General features: G+C 38.6%; 1 protein-coding gene across 2 annotated transcripts in view; it reads right to left on the bottom strand.

Annotated features, from left to right (window-relative positions):
* nherf1b (NHERF family PDZ scaffold protein 1b) overlaps window positions 1-15,661 on the bottom strand; it is a 41,539-nt gene that overhangs the window by 10,554 nt on the left and 15,324 nt on the right. The window contains exons 2-4 of one of the 2 annotated variants that reach the window (XM_084433003.1): window positions 12,664-12,786; window positions 9,408-9,578; window positions 1,129-1,282 (exon numbers count right to left, since the gene is read on the bottom strand). In XM_084433003.1, coding sequence (XP_084289129.1) covers window positions 1,129-1,282; window positions 9,408-9,578; window positions 12,664-12,786 — 448 coding nt within the window. The remainder of the gene's footprint in view (window positions 1-1,128; window positions 1,283-9,407; window positions 9,579-12,663; window positions 12,787-15,661) is intronic. The other variant, XM_084433004.1, reaches the window with a different exon arrangement.

The raw sequence follows: 15,661 nt of genomic DNA, 5'->3' as shown, positions 1-15,661 counted from the left end.
ATTTTGATTCTAATAAGAGAGTTACGTGAGCCTAACGCCGCTTACTTTTACTTTCGCTCTAAATTTCATTTTGGCTTGTTTATAGTTATTTTTTCATTCTTGTTCTGTTCTGAATATCATTACATTTAAATGATTTGTTGTGGAATATGTTTTGTGTATTTTTTACCACATTTTATTGTTGTGTATATTGGTATATGTATAATAATACCGCGAAATTCAGTGCGGTCAATCTGACCGTCTATGGCCGAAATAGGTAAATATGTTAATTTGTTTGTTTGCCTTATGTGTAATTTATATGAAAAACATTTAAAATGAAAATACAGACACTTTTAGGAAAAGTCAGGTACCAGCAAGATTATATTTATTTTTTCACCAAAGTTATTGCAGATATAAAATTCAAAACGGTCAAAATGACCGTCATGGCAGTTCTAGTGTTAACGTTACTGGAAGAATGTTTGTTCATAACTTTGAGAGAACCTTGCCAGAACGTTAGCCAAAGTTATGAGAACGTTCCCTGTTAGCTGGGTTGCAAGTTGTTAGCTAGCGCTCCCAGTCTTCTGTCCCTGTTGACAGCTAATCCCACGGCCTCACAGAAAAGAGCTATTCAAATCGAAACGCAGTGATTCTGGCAGAAAACAGACCGATCGTGAGTATTAAACGAGCCTCGCTGAGAACAGCAGCACCTGAGACGTCTAAAAGCTTTCATCTGGTCAATCCTGCCATTTTTACTCAAACAGATGTTTACTCAAACTGATAAAACGTAATAGCAGTGATAGCAGCTAAGGAGAGTTTCCACTAGTGCTGACGCCAACAACTCGCTTGGTAAATAAAACGAGTGAACATTGTGTCTCCACTCACTCATGACTAATCTAGTTGTGTCAAACACACACACACACACACACAAACACACAGTTTCCATGGCTGCATTTGGCACTGTTGCAGACTGTTGGCACGGGGTAACAAAACTAGACGGACAAACTAAATTGCTTAATAGGAAACCCAAAACCAGCGCAGCGAGAGACAGAGACACGCTTGCCTGAGTGACCCCTGCTCAGACGCCACCTAGAGGGATGCCATGGAGAGTTACAGCTGCTGGAAACCTGACTTCATGTTTTGTGTATGATGTACCTGTGAGGTGTTCTGCAGTGGGCGTCACTCGACACTTCTTGAAGAAAGCATCTGTTTCTGGATCTACGACCAAGAGTGTGGTGTCATCACCCCCGGCTTTAATAGCAGCCACCACATCTGCATGCTGCTTCCCATCCACTGAAACCTCGTTCACCTGAGGACAAACAGCACATCAGAAGACATTCACATGCACCAGTCACTGACTCACACTTAAAGGGACAGTTCACCCAAAACATTTCTGCCGTGAAATTTCTGTCATTAATTACTCACCCTCATGTCGTTCCAAACCGGTGAGACCTTCGTTCATCTTCGGAGCACAAATGAAGATATTTTTTTATGAAATCCGAGAGGTTTCTGAACCAGCCATAGGCAGCAACGTCATTGCAACTTTCAAGGCCCAGAAAGGCAGTAAAGACATCATTAAAATAGTCCATGTGACTACAATCTTAATGTTATGAAGCGATAGTTATTCAACAATCTCTTCTCTTCCACGTCATTCTCCAACGCTGCTGACGTAGTGTAAACAGTGCAGCGCTTCCAGGGTCTACGTCAGAACGCCGGCTCATTATTGGCCAGCTCCTGCTTCAAACGCATATGTCGTTACCAGCGTCAGCCAATAGTGAGCCGGCATTCTGACGTAGACCCTGGAAGCGCTGCACTGTTTACACTACGTCAGCAGCGTTGGAGAATGACGTGGAAGAGAAGAGATTGTTGAATAGTCGTTATTTTGTTTGTTTTTTGCACACAAAAAGTACTCTAGTCACTTCATAACATGTACTCACATGAACTGTTTTAACGATGTCTTTACTACCTTTCTGGGACTTAAAAGGATAATCCACTAGAAAATCGCAACTTTTCATTTTCCGTCGGTCTTGATACACGATGTAACTACAGAAGAGTCAAGTTTTAAATAGGAAAAATATCGAAACTCTTTGGTCATTTTTTTGAGAGAGATGCTAATGGTCCTGTCCGATTCAATGATCTATGCTAAGCTATGCTAAAAGTGGTACCGCCAGACCCGGAGATCGGCTGAATGGATTCGAAAACGGTAAAACTCAACTGTTTAACTCTGGGGGAGTTGTAAAATGAGCCTATTTCCCAAAAAAGTGGAGTATCCCTTTAAAAGGAGAAACGATGTTGCTGCCTATGGCTGGTTCAGAAACCTCTCAGATTTCATCAAAAAATATCTTAATTTGTGTTCTGAAGATGAACGAAGGTCTCACGGGTTTGGAACGACATGAGCGTGAGTAATTAATGACAGAAATTTCATTTTGGGGTGAACTAACAACCCTTTGTTTGTTTGGGGGTAGGCTATGATATTAGACTACATAGCCTATAATAAAATATATTTTTATTCAAATATCAACAGTCTGTCATTAGTCACAAAAAAACAACATTAAAATCATGAACTCAAATGTCACCGTGAAAAACAAAAACAATGACTGTTGTAATCAGTGCGTGAATCAGACCTTTCAGACTATAGCCTAACGCTAATAAGCCTTATGCCAAAAGTATTATTACAACTAAATTGCCGGTCATTAAATAAGAAACCTAGATAATTGTGTAGATGATCTGCTTTGTGTAACCCGACATCAGACATTAGGTCGAAGTGTTCTTTTGCACACAGTGCCACGACCAATCAATCACTCCTTTACGACTGGCTGCCTGCACATTCACTGTCCTCACGGCTGCTGCAGCTTGCTCCTTTTTGTTTTATAGAGTAGGCCTAGATGAAGAGGGTGCAAGCTGCAGCAGCCGTGAGGACAGTGAATGTGCAGGCAGCCAGTCGTAAAGGAGTGATTGACTGGCTGCAAAAAAAAAAAAAGAAAGAAAAAAGATGCTGCAGCCAATGAGCATCCACGGACTGTCCATGGACAGTTTGAAGTGACACCGGAAGTCTCGCACATTCAAGTTACAAATGACTATTAGATGCAAAAAAAAGGTGGATATAGTATCGTTCAGGTCATTATGTGCATACAGTATGTAACATCAAATCAAAATGGATCTATGTGCTCAATTCATCAGTGCACGTTATTGCAAAGAAAAGAATATTGTAAATATTTTTTGAAATATTTAAAACAACAATGAGCTCATCATCTGAAACAACGTCGCCAAGCTTTTAAATTTTCCATCCCCTACTCCTCCAGAATAAGTCACATTATGGAAGAAAACTGGGAACGAAGATTCATGCAGGCTTTAATGTAGAGCTCTTCTGTATACTGCACATAGTAAGGCATCTGCATATTCCATGCGTACAGGCAAATTGCATATTATGCACAGTATTCAGTATGTAGGAGAAGTATGCAACTCTACTGTAGTTGCTCTGCTTTACAACAGAGATTTCAGTATTCAGCCAGGATAACCGCTGCTCGAAATAAGACAACACTTACTTCTTGGCGTCACCCTGAAATCTATTTTTAGATGTATTATTCACATCTTCATTGTTCCAACAAAGAAAGTGTTTATCAAAGCTAGAATTCATTTTTCAACATTATCAGTCTCCTTTCCTGCTGTCCGAGGGAAGGATATCCTGTGTCTTCAGTTCACTGACATTCACGCATTACACGTTTGCCAAAAAACCCACGAGAGGCGTTTGTGTGAACTGAACGGGGAGGAATGTCAAGGGCAAATCATGAGTTTGGAAGAAGATTGTGATTTGAAATATTTATTATTTAATATTTAACAATATGAAATATTCATAAACACTGATTTATTATTCATAAAATATGAATATGAGAGAGAAATCAACGTATGTTTCATTTCAGGTGGCATTTCACGAGTTCACATGTTCATGAAATCTGATGTAATATTATAATGCGTATTTGGCTTGCTGTCCGGGGGGAGGGCTCCGAGCTCCGAATTCGGCCCGACCCCAGAGTACTCCCCGCTATGAATGTATAGATCATAGGTATCTATGAGCAGACCCAGCCGAGTGTGAGGTGATGGGGTGGTGGCGGGATGCTGAGAAATTTGTCATGAGACAGGAGGTAAGGGAAGGCTTTATTTATACTGGCTTCTTCTTGTGCTGATTGGATGATTAACATGAACACGCTCCTCCCGAACTTTGTTACATAAAACTTCATTTAAAGGAAAAAGTGCACACAAAAATGGAAAAATTTCCTCATCGTTTGGTTTTTCTGACCTAATATTTTCTTTCCTCTTTGAAACACAAAGAAAGTACAAGGTGATTCATACTGCCAAACTTCGAGAAAGACAAGCTTACTTTAATAGTACGTATTACACTTTTAAAAAAGGAGGTTTGATTGGGTTCTAGACAGAACCCTTGGGTTTATTAAAATGTTCTTCACACTATGAAAACTGAGTTCTTTTAAGAACTGTTCACTGAAAGTTTTTTTCCTATGGCATCACTGTCAAAACTCCCTTTTGGAACCCTTTTTTTTATAAGAAGAAATATCAGAAATGACTGCATAACACTGACATGTTTATAGAGATATTTAATTTTTTTAATAGTTAAATTTTTTTGACTGTACTAAAGCACTGAAATACCATATTATGTTTGCAGATATTGAGGAAACATGCTAAGTTCACACTTGTTTCTCCGAAAAACAATGCTAAATCCCATTATTCGACTTTGAAATGTGCGTTCTGTTTCGGAATGTCTGTTTTTAATTTGATCTGTGTGCTTCCAACAGCTGCCAGTTTACCCAATAGTATTTCGACACCCCAGGTTGCCAAACAACCTTGTTTGTTGCCGCCAAACAAACTGGGTCAGAGATCGCAGATTCTGCCCCCACCTAAAAGCCTCGCCATCCATCTAGAAATCTCTATGACCAGGGCATATTAAAATGCGGATAAGAGGCTTGTCGCCTTCCATTGTCAATTGGCAATTGCCTTATTTCCTCAATCTGGCAACCCGCATGAGTGACGAGGAGGAGGGCAGTGGACACAACTCTCCAATGTTTTTAATTTGGACTGCAGTACCCATTTCAACCACTAGCCGTCAATGTTATAATTTACAATAAATCTTTAAAATGATCCTATGATCAATTGTGATAAAGGAATGTTGAAATGAGTTTAGGTGTGACGCGAGGCACTATGGGAACAGATCGGTCCGCCTGTGGGACTATATGTGGAATGAGGGTGTGTCTGTTAGTGGAGCTCAGTCCCAGAGAGGAAACGGACAATGTGCGCTCAGCAGGAACAATAGCTGCCTGTCCAACACAAAGAGCCCGGCTCGCAGGAGGAGGCCTGGAGGCCCCTCTGGGACAACAAAGACCCCTCCATCCCTCTGCTTCCTTCCCTCCCTTCACTCGTTCACTGGTGGCCTTTCCGTGGCTCTCGCTCCGGATGGAGCGCCCAGTCTCAAGAATTACATCTCACACAAGAACCGGACAGAGAAAAACCTCCAGAAACATACACCTACTCTTTCTTTATTTTTAGTATCACGTACATTTTCTACAGGATTATTACGTATAAGCATTTGAATGCATTTGGGAACGAAACACACTCGAGGCTCGAAGGCAAACAACAGTTCTGCTGTGGCTTTGTTTGGAACCATTTTCCTTGGTGAAATAGAGCAAAAACAGACAATATTCACAATACTGTGCTTAAAATATAAGTTTCTTAATATTAAACACAATTTTTTGTTTTACAGTAGTTGTGTTTACTGGGCTGTTATATATAAAATCAATGTCACATGTTTTCTTTTCACTTAAGCAGAAACACAGCACTCTTGTTCATGTGATTCTGGTTAACTGAAAAGAAAACATTCAAAACATGGCAATTGTTCATGTACTTGGTCTTGGCGGACTAGATCTGATATCCATGCTGCTACTGCAGAGCAAGTACGGACTTGCTACTGTTAAAGGCACACTATGCAAGATTTGTACCTTAACATAACAGCTTCGAAGTCATTTCGATGGTAAACGAACTCGTAGTAGGGCGAATCATCCCGATAGCAAGGGGGGGGGGGGGGGGGGGGGGGGTTGCAATGCACCAGCAATGCAGGTTTGAGAGGTGGCACCCCGCCAAATCTCGTGAGAATCACAACTTGTTTTACGTCACATACATCAACAATCTATCTGTACCTGTTCGATGTCCGACGCTTCCATCCTACTGAACAGATACCGGTATACGAGGGGAGGGGATCAGGCCGTGAGTGCAGAGATGGCTCTTTACGACAGTAACGTTAAATACAAGTACTCCACAGCGACTCTAGGGATCGCTGTTTGACAAAAACGGAAACTGCATAGTATGCCTTTAATAGATACACAGACACACTGCTGTGAGCACGTAAGATATCCTGCTGTTGCTGCATAAATAGACATGCATAAATGATATAAGCTGATATAAGCAGGTGGAGCTGGGGAGGTGGAGGGGTTCAGAAGAACTACAGCAATCACTGAGCCAGACTATTTTAATGTTTAGCAAGCAATCTCATTGGCTGCAGGATCAGCAGAGGCCAATCAGCTTATGCCATGCGGTAATGATGTGATCGCTTGCAGATTACATGTAAAGGACCGATCAGACGGCGCCCTCTAGAGTTTCATGACTGTTTTATCCTGACTGGCTGAGCCAGAAATCTCCACTTCAGTAGCACTTACATACACCCAACTTTACAGTTCTTTACAATCTATATTCTGAAGGTTTTTTACAGAGTGTATATATCATTCGCCTAATTTATATAACATTTTATCGATTGTATACCAAAAAACTGTACATTTTTGTTTTCTGGCTGTTGACAGAGTGAAAAAAAGAGACATAAAAAATGTGTCTGAATTTTTAACGTGACTTTATTCAATGTTCAGGTTTCTGTTCTGGAAAATTATGCAAATTGGTGCATATTTACTTGGATAATGCCTAATTTCCATATTTAGTCATAACATTTCACAAAACTTGCAATACAAAATAATTGTACTGTGATTATCTAGGGAAGTATGATGATGGCTATTAGTTAAAATTCTCACCCTATTCACCTGAAGTTGCCTTAAACCCTTGTTTAATTTGAGGGTCTGATAGGGATTTGAAAAGCAGGATTTTATACCAAATTGAAATAGTTTACATTACATCGTGCTTTGAAACTGGTCAGTGCTGCGCTGTTCATTATGCTGTGACATCCTAAGTGTTATTTATAGCAGTGTTTAATCGAAAAAAGGTGGGCAATCCTCAAGTTACTTCACATTTGTATTTAGACAGTCTGGAGCCCTGATATAAATTCACATAAATTCAGACTGGTATGGTGTATCCTACACAGTACACGCACAAGAACACAAGCAGAGTCTCAGATTTCAGTATAGTAGTAGTATGATTATTGAGTATTGCTCATGGCTTCTTGCTTGACTCTCTAATGTTCATGAGGGTGATGTGCTCAATTCCAGGGCTCTTGCCCATGTTCCACTTCTTGTCCTATTTGTCTCTGCTTCTCTATTCTCAAACAGGATACGCTTAAAACAAAGTGGCACAATGTACAAATTTCCCTTCCAGGAACAGTGTTTCCAAGTCATAATAACTATACTTGGAAAATAATAAATCTATCATGTTTTATTCAAACACCAAAGACTTTTCTCAAAAGTTATTTTGTAAAACCATGCCATTGTGAACAAGAAGTGTGCTTAATTGTATTGAATATGTACTTTTAGTGCACTTTAAATCTTTTTAAAAAGTGTACTTTTAGATAATATAGTACTACTAAAAGTAAAGGCCACTTAAGTACACTTAAACAGAGCACACATTAATGTTTCTTAACACACTTAAGTGCACTTAAAAAGAGCACACGTTCATGTTTCTTAACACTTAAGTGCCTTGAAAAGAGCACACATTCATGTTTCTTAACACACTTAAGTGCACTTAAACAGAGCCCACGTTCATGTTTCTTAACACTTACGTGCCTTAAAAATAGCACACGTTTATGTTTCTTGACACACTTATAGGGTTAGTTCACCCAAAAATGAAAATTCTGTCAGTAATTACTCACCCTCATGTTGTTCCAACCATGTAAGTTTTTCGTTCATCTTCGGAACACAAATTAAGATATTTTTGATGAAATCTGACAGAATTTTGACTCCTCCATAGGCTTCCAGTGTGACCGAAACTCACCGGCCCAGAATAGTTATTAAAACATCGTTAAAATAGTCCAAGTAACTACAGTGGCACTACATTAAGTTTATCATGCGACGAGAAAACTTTTTGTGCGCAAAAACAAACAAAAATAACGACTTTATTCCACTTTTCATTTCCTTCTCTCTGGGCCTCGTAGTGTTTTTGAGCTGCGCGTCTGTGTTGCACGTCATCACGCAACACACACATGACCGGCGTCGGCCAATAGTGAGCCTACGTGGTGACGTGTAACACAGACGCGCTGCGCAAAAACACTACGCAAACCAACTAGACATCCAGAGAGAAGGAAATGAATAGTGGAATAAAGTCGTTATTTTTGTTTGTTTTTGCGCACAAAAAGTATTCTCGTCGCTTGATATACTTAAGATTGAGCCACTGGAGTCACTTGGACTATATTAACGATCTCTTTAATAACTTTTCTGGGCCAGCAAGTTTCGGTCACACTGGAAGCCTATGGAGGAGTGAAACATGGCTCAGATTTCATCAAAAATATCTTAATTTGTGTTCCGAAGATGAACGAAGGTCTTACGCGGTTGGAACAACATGAGGGTGAGTAATTACTGACAGAATTTAAATTTTTGGGTGAACTAACCCTTTAAGTGCACTTAAACAGAGCACACGTTCATGTTTCTTAACACACTTAAGTGCACTTAAACAGAGCATATGTTCATGTTTCTTAACACACTTAAGTGCACTTAAACAGAGCACACGTTCATGTTTCTTGACACTTAAGTGCACTTAAACAGAGCACACGTTCATGTTTCTTGACACACTTAAGTGCACTTAAACAGAGCAAACGTTCATGTTTCTTAACACACTTAAGTGCATTAAAAAGAACACAAGTTTATGTTTCTTAACACACTTAAGTGTACTTTTTTTTTTTACGTTTTACTTAAACGCACATTTTAAAACACTGCAAATGTTTTTGTAGAGCTTTAAAGAAGTACACGTATTTTGATGTATGGACTAATATACTAAAGCACATGTAAATAATTTATTTTAATTTCACCTGAAGTGTGTTGTCCAAAATTACATTTGTTAATGTATTTTAAATGTGTTTAGTGTATAATATTTACAGTGTAACCTTTAGTAAAATATGTTTATATTTAAAAAAAGCTGTACTTGTATATAATATAATATAAATTAAATAAAAGATTACATAAGTGCACTTAAAGAGAGACTTGAGAAAGTGTGTCTTGTACCTGTATTATCCGGTCTTTGGGTTTTAAGCCGGACCTCTGTGCCGGCGAGTTCTCATCTACAGCTCTGATGAACTGGCCGGGTCTGGTTTTCTCGCTGTGCAGGTTAAAGCCGAAGCCATTGGAGCCTTTCTTGATGGCACAGAGTCGCGGTCTGAGCTTGGGCTTCAAGTCCTGCAGGACAGACACAACACAACAAACTCAACATCAGCACAATGAAACGGTGCCACTGGAACGCAGGAAGTTGGGCGTCAGAATGTCTGTGCCTTTCATCTTTTAGAATATAGTCTTATCTTAAAGAGCCAGGTCAAGGTCAAGGTCACTTTTATTTATATAGCACCTTAAAACAACATTTCTGCTGACCAAGGTGCTTCACAAAAACATGATAAAAATAACAGTCACACAAAATACATAATCATGTTTCTCCTGGTCTCCTCAAAGTTGCGTTGGATTTTCTCCTCAGCGTAAAGGTTAAGAGGCCCATCTATCACCGTTTTCCTTGTTAGTAAAGTTAGTTTCTGGAGTAAACATATAGGCTATAATCTGTGTTCACACAGCCTTTTTTTAAATGGCTGGTGTTTCACGTGCATTCGGCCAATCAGTGTACACTAACGTCACGGATAGTTCCTATAGTGCTGGTTTAGACCGACTCTGAAGTAGGAGCTAAATTAGTTCCTCCAAAAGGAGTTCCTAGAACTAAAATCGTTCCCAGTTCCTGCGGTGCGAACACGCCAAAACCCGGGTACTTCCGCCAATAGTTCAAGGAACTATGAAAATGTTCCTCTGGTGCGAAAGCCCCTATGGATGACTGTCTCTAAGTCACTAAAAGACCCTAAGCTGGAAAAAACTGGCTCTGACAATAGTTTGTCAAATTTTAACTCTGAATCAACAACAACACCCAACATGAGTGCGGATATTCGCTTGCAGAGGTCCTTAACTAGAGGTCAGGCCATCTAGCAAATGGGGGAAGCCAAATAAAATGACTTCAGTCTTGTTTTCATTTAACTGAAGAAAACCGACAAACTGAGCAGTTATACTTAATGTCAGAAGCCAAGAAGACCTCATTAAAACCTGTGGCAGGTTGCATAAACTGCTCAGACTAGTCTTACAGTAAAAGTTAAGTGATCTAATTTTTTTCTTTAAGACTGGTCTAATTTGAATCCAAAATTAGACTGATTATCCCTTGACTAACTTCTAGTTGGTCAGACTAGTTCTTAAGACACAGTCTTAACATAGACGCTGTGTTTATGTAACTGCTTTGAACAAATCTGAGACCGTAGGCACAGATAAAAACAATTAACACCCAATAGTCATGTCTGCCGGTTGAGAACCTTCCCCTTGTGAAACAGAAGAACACTTAAGCATTCTTTTGTTTTTTAAAAGTACTGATTACAGACATATATATTTTGAAAGAATGTACTGTACTTAAAGGGATAGTTCACCCAAAAAATGAAATGTATCGCATAATTTACTCACCCTCAAAGCAGTCCTAGGTGTATATGACTTTCTTCTTTCATCCAAACACAATCGGAGTTATATTAAATAATATTCTGACTCTTCCAAGCTTTATAATGGGAGTGAATAGAGTTTTTGATGCCCAAAAAGAGCATCCGTACATCATAAAAGTAATCCATACGGCTCCAGGGGTTAATAAAGGCCTTCTGAAGTGAAGCCATGCATTTTTGTACGAAAAATATCCATATTTATAACTTTATAAACTAAAATCTCTGGCTTCCGGTAACGGCCGTACGTGAGTCGAGTTCCAGCCGAAGAGTGACCTCTGACCCGACATATACAAGTCATATACACCTAGGTTGGCTTGAGGGTGAGTAAATTATGGGATGAATTTTTGGGTGAACTATGCCCTTAAGTACAAACTTTTCAGACACTTTTAGAATTTTTTTCAGATTTTTTTTCAGATTTTTTAAATTTACAATTAAAAAATAAAATGTATCATAGTTTTAATACATTTTAAACTAATTAATATTAAAGGAAATTAGTTGAACTCAAGAGAGCTTTTTTACTGCAATTACCATAACTTTGTTGATGTACATTACATCATATGTAATTTCATAATTACTTCTATTATCTGTGAAATATGGCCAAAGTTACTTCTGAATGTACCGACAAGCATTTATAGTACGGTAAGATAAAATTTAATTGAAACTTATTGTATTTATACATTAGTGATGAAGTTTCAACTGAATACATTTCATCTATATTAACTTTAAGTGTAATATTGAATCACACACTACAGTTTTAGTGCTTTACATGTGCTTGAGTATGTTAGTCATCATCAAAACAAGTGTATTTCTTTAAAGAAAACATGATTTAAAATGTACCTTTAAAATAAAACTTAAGTGAACTCTCTTTAAGTGCACTTAAGTGGTCTTTTATATCATTGATCAATATTACATGATCTGCAACTACAGATTTTTGTAAATATTATTAAGATTGGATTGACACTGAATGCACATTCTAAGCACACTTCGCTTTCACAAGGGTTGTTGTACTGGACAGAGGAATAGACCCAGACAGAAGGATGTTTTCTCTTTGTCCTGAATGCGATGGAAGTGGGCGGCGCACCGGATGAGGTCACCTGATCATGAGCCGCCCCTCACTGTTTTAAGACGGCATACGGTTCAGTGCATTGTCATGCAGGAAAATAACACCCTTCCGCTACGTTCAGCAAGTTGGGTCTTTTTATAGGTCTTTGGACAGTGATTTGATAATTTTAACTGCTGTTGATAATTCTAACTGCTAATTTTAACCGCTGTTGATTGTATTTAGCCAAGAGAACTGTACAATGACAAAAAAAAACACACACAGATTTCAAGTTTGTTGTGAAGACCATTGCCACCAATGTTCTCTACAATCAACTCAGCTACACGCAGCCCTGGTCGGTACAATTATCATTATTCAGAGTCTGCGGCATATTTAGTTTGATGCAAACGCAAATTATTCTTCATATCTGTAGCACAAACAATTCTGGGAGAGTCACTGTTCATGTAAAAGTTTAATTCTTGAGAGGATTGTTCTGGCTAACTGCAAATATAAGCAACGGTAGCAGTGAGTGAAAACATGATTAGCATTTCCAATCCTCCCAGCATTGTCACTCTTACACACAGTGCCACGGCAGCATTTCCTCTCTGTTTGTCTCAAGCGCAGGAAGAGCTGGACTTCCTGAGGACCACACCTGCTTTCCACTGTCAGAAACAATGCGGAAACACCACCCGCCCTGAACCACAGCACAACTCACTCGCTCCATCACAGCGCCGTCAGTCAGGACATCATGGAGACGAATCAGTCTGTGAGGGGTGTAACCTGCCCTGATGAATAGCTCTGCTTCTGCTTCTTCCTCATTTCGCCTCAATTCTGCAATCTATAAATAAATTACAACACAACAGGGTCTGATCATTCTGCCCACTTGATTAAACCAATCAAACATTTCACAGTGGATTATGTAATTATGGATCAAACGCATTGAAAACACCAGTGCTAAATTTGGTTACATAATGTATATCGCTTAATCACATAATGACTTGAACAGCTCTTAATAATAAATATTTCACGCCAATAATGATGTCTATAACTGAGGTTTTAATAATGGTTCTAAATGTAAAAGAATAGCACACCACAACTATTACGATAATGATAAAGATATAGGGCCCTATTTTAACGATCTAAGCGCGTGGTCTAAAGCACAGGGTGCAAGTGCACTTAGGGCGTGTCCGAATCCACTTTTGGTATTCGCAAATGGTCGGTGCGCCCGGCGCATGGTTTAACAGGGTTGTCCCTATTCTCTTAATGAGTAATGAGTGTGTTTTGGGCGTAACATGCAATAGACCAATCAGAGCTTCATCTCCCATTCCCTTTAAAAGCCAGTTGCGCTCACGCCATGGCGGAATTTGCAAGTGGAAAAACTGAACGCGTCTCCAGAGAGGAAACGGATCTGCTCGTGCGCGAGGTTAAAGCTCGCGAGCAGACCATCTACGGGACAAAGTGTTCACGCGTTGTGGACCCGCCTATAGGCGCACATTACTAATGCGCTCTTTAAATAACAAAATTATATATTGCGCCATTGACTTTAGACCAGGTTTCAGTTGGTCAATGGCGCAGTCTATTTCTGTTGCCTCAAAATAGCAACGGTCCAACAATGCGCCAGAACACACCTCGTTTTCAGACCAGCAGCCTATGGGCGCACAAATGGGCGCAAATGTATTTGCTATTTAAACAATGTGGCGCAGGACGTGAAAATGATAACTGCGTCGGGCTGAAACTAGCAAAAAACACCTGCGCCTGGCGCTGCATTGCACCATGTATATGATAGGGCCCAATGACTTGAATAACTCTTAAGGCCCGTTCACACCACGAACGATGTCTGTAGTTAGTGCTCTACGATGCAATGCATGTTTATAATAAACAGAAAACCTGAAAAATAACTTTTTGAGAACCATCCTTTTAGGGCTAAATTAATAAAAAAAAAAAAAAAGATTGCCTTTTGAATTGTGATATTATCAAATATTTAACATGGCGTATTGCTACTGCTTAGACTAGCAGGCAAAAAAAGACCAAACTACCATATTTGGCATTTTATAATCATCGGCATCAGCTGAAAAGTACTTCTGTTTTGCTGAGAAGTGTCGGAAGTGGACTTTTATTTTGACAGCGCCAAGACTTTTATTTTGCCAGCACTGAGAATGCCATGCGGTTAAATTATTAGACAGAACCGATAAACAAAGAAAGTGAACGAATTAGTAATTGGGCTGCTATAAAACTTTCTCATATACTGTCGCCATTCAGCAAATATGTATCTATAACATTTAAACAGGTCTTTGAATGTCTAATAAACATTTAGTTCGGCGAATACAGCTGTTTGATCTTTTGGGGTGTGTATTTGCAGTCTGGATAAAAACATGTGTACTCTGTGTGATGCTCCGTCCATGCTGTGCTAAATCCAGTTGACCATGTCATATTCAATGTGTACTTTATGTAAAATTAGCATTACCTGGTCTTTATTTGAGAAAATATGATTCACAGTGCGCACACAAACTTACCAGATTACTGAGTGCACTGTTGCATACAGTGTTTTTACCCCCCTTTTTGTTCATGTTTTTAGCTATTAATTTATCTGGGGGGAGAAAATACTATAATAGGATTAAAGAATAAAGAAGTTTCTATCTAAAGTATAAATATGTTTATAAAAAAAATAATAATAATAATCTAATTATTTTTGGAATATTACTATTTTTCCAATTAATTATTTCTAATTTAGTAAATATGTAACATAAATATAAATTTTATTGGAACAATGTAATATCATTAAATTAAATTATGTATTATCACATATTATATCGACCATCCTGCTCCCTAAGATATCAGCATTGGCCATCAAAATATCAATATCGTTGATATTGATTTTTATTTATTTATATTACCTCCGTCAGTAACCATAAAGTGAACAGTAAAAAAAAAAAAATCTCTCTCCACCTTAGTTATCATAGGTTACATTAAATATTGATGTGTCCACATTATAAAATAATAATAATAAAAATTCTTACTATTATTATTATTAGAAAAAAATTATTACTATTGTCATAATACCTTGTTCAATAAAAAAAAATCATTTATTTAATAAAATTATATACATTTTCTTTTACAGAATAACAATGAAATTGCAGTACCAATAGTTATGGCTGTCTTAAAGGAGTCATAACCTAGTATTACATTGGATACCTACTGCTGTATAATAGTCTTTCAGGCCCTTCTAAAAAAGAAAAGTGAAAAAAAAAAAAAACACAGACCTACTTTTATCCTTATTTCTGAAGGCATTATTGTCTCGCGAGATCAATGCGATGTTTTGGCTGTCGTGGACGCTCATTTTAATAATGCAAATGAGGGGTGCGTTGATTGGTTGAAGCAAGGAGGGGGGTTGACACGCAGGTAACTTCAGCATCATTACAAACTGACATCATGGCGCAAGTGGTGAATGAACCCGACTCGGCCGCGACCTACGGGATTCAACCCTACATGTTTGAGCCGGACTCTGAACCAGAGCTGGAAAGGGAAGATGTAGAGTTGTTGGATGGACGTCTACATCAAGATGTCTCTGAATGGTAAAGACAATCATTTTGACTGAGACATACATTAACATCGGTAACGAGCTAAAACGTTTGTTGCTATTTTCTCCCACATAGGTTTACCTTTTATTTAATGTCGATTACATTAACGGAGATGTAGTCTACTTCTTTTATTAG

Source organism: Rutilus rutilus (genome assembly GCF_951802725.1).
Source record: "Rutilus rutilus genome assembly, chromosome: 1".
NCBI lineage: Eukaryota > Metazoa > Chordata > Actinopteri > Cypriniformes > Leuciscidae > Rutilus > Rutilus rutilus.
Note: the sequence above shows the minus strand (reverse complement) of the source record. Positions and strands in the feature narration are given on the sequence as shown.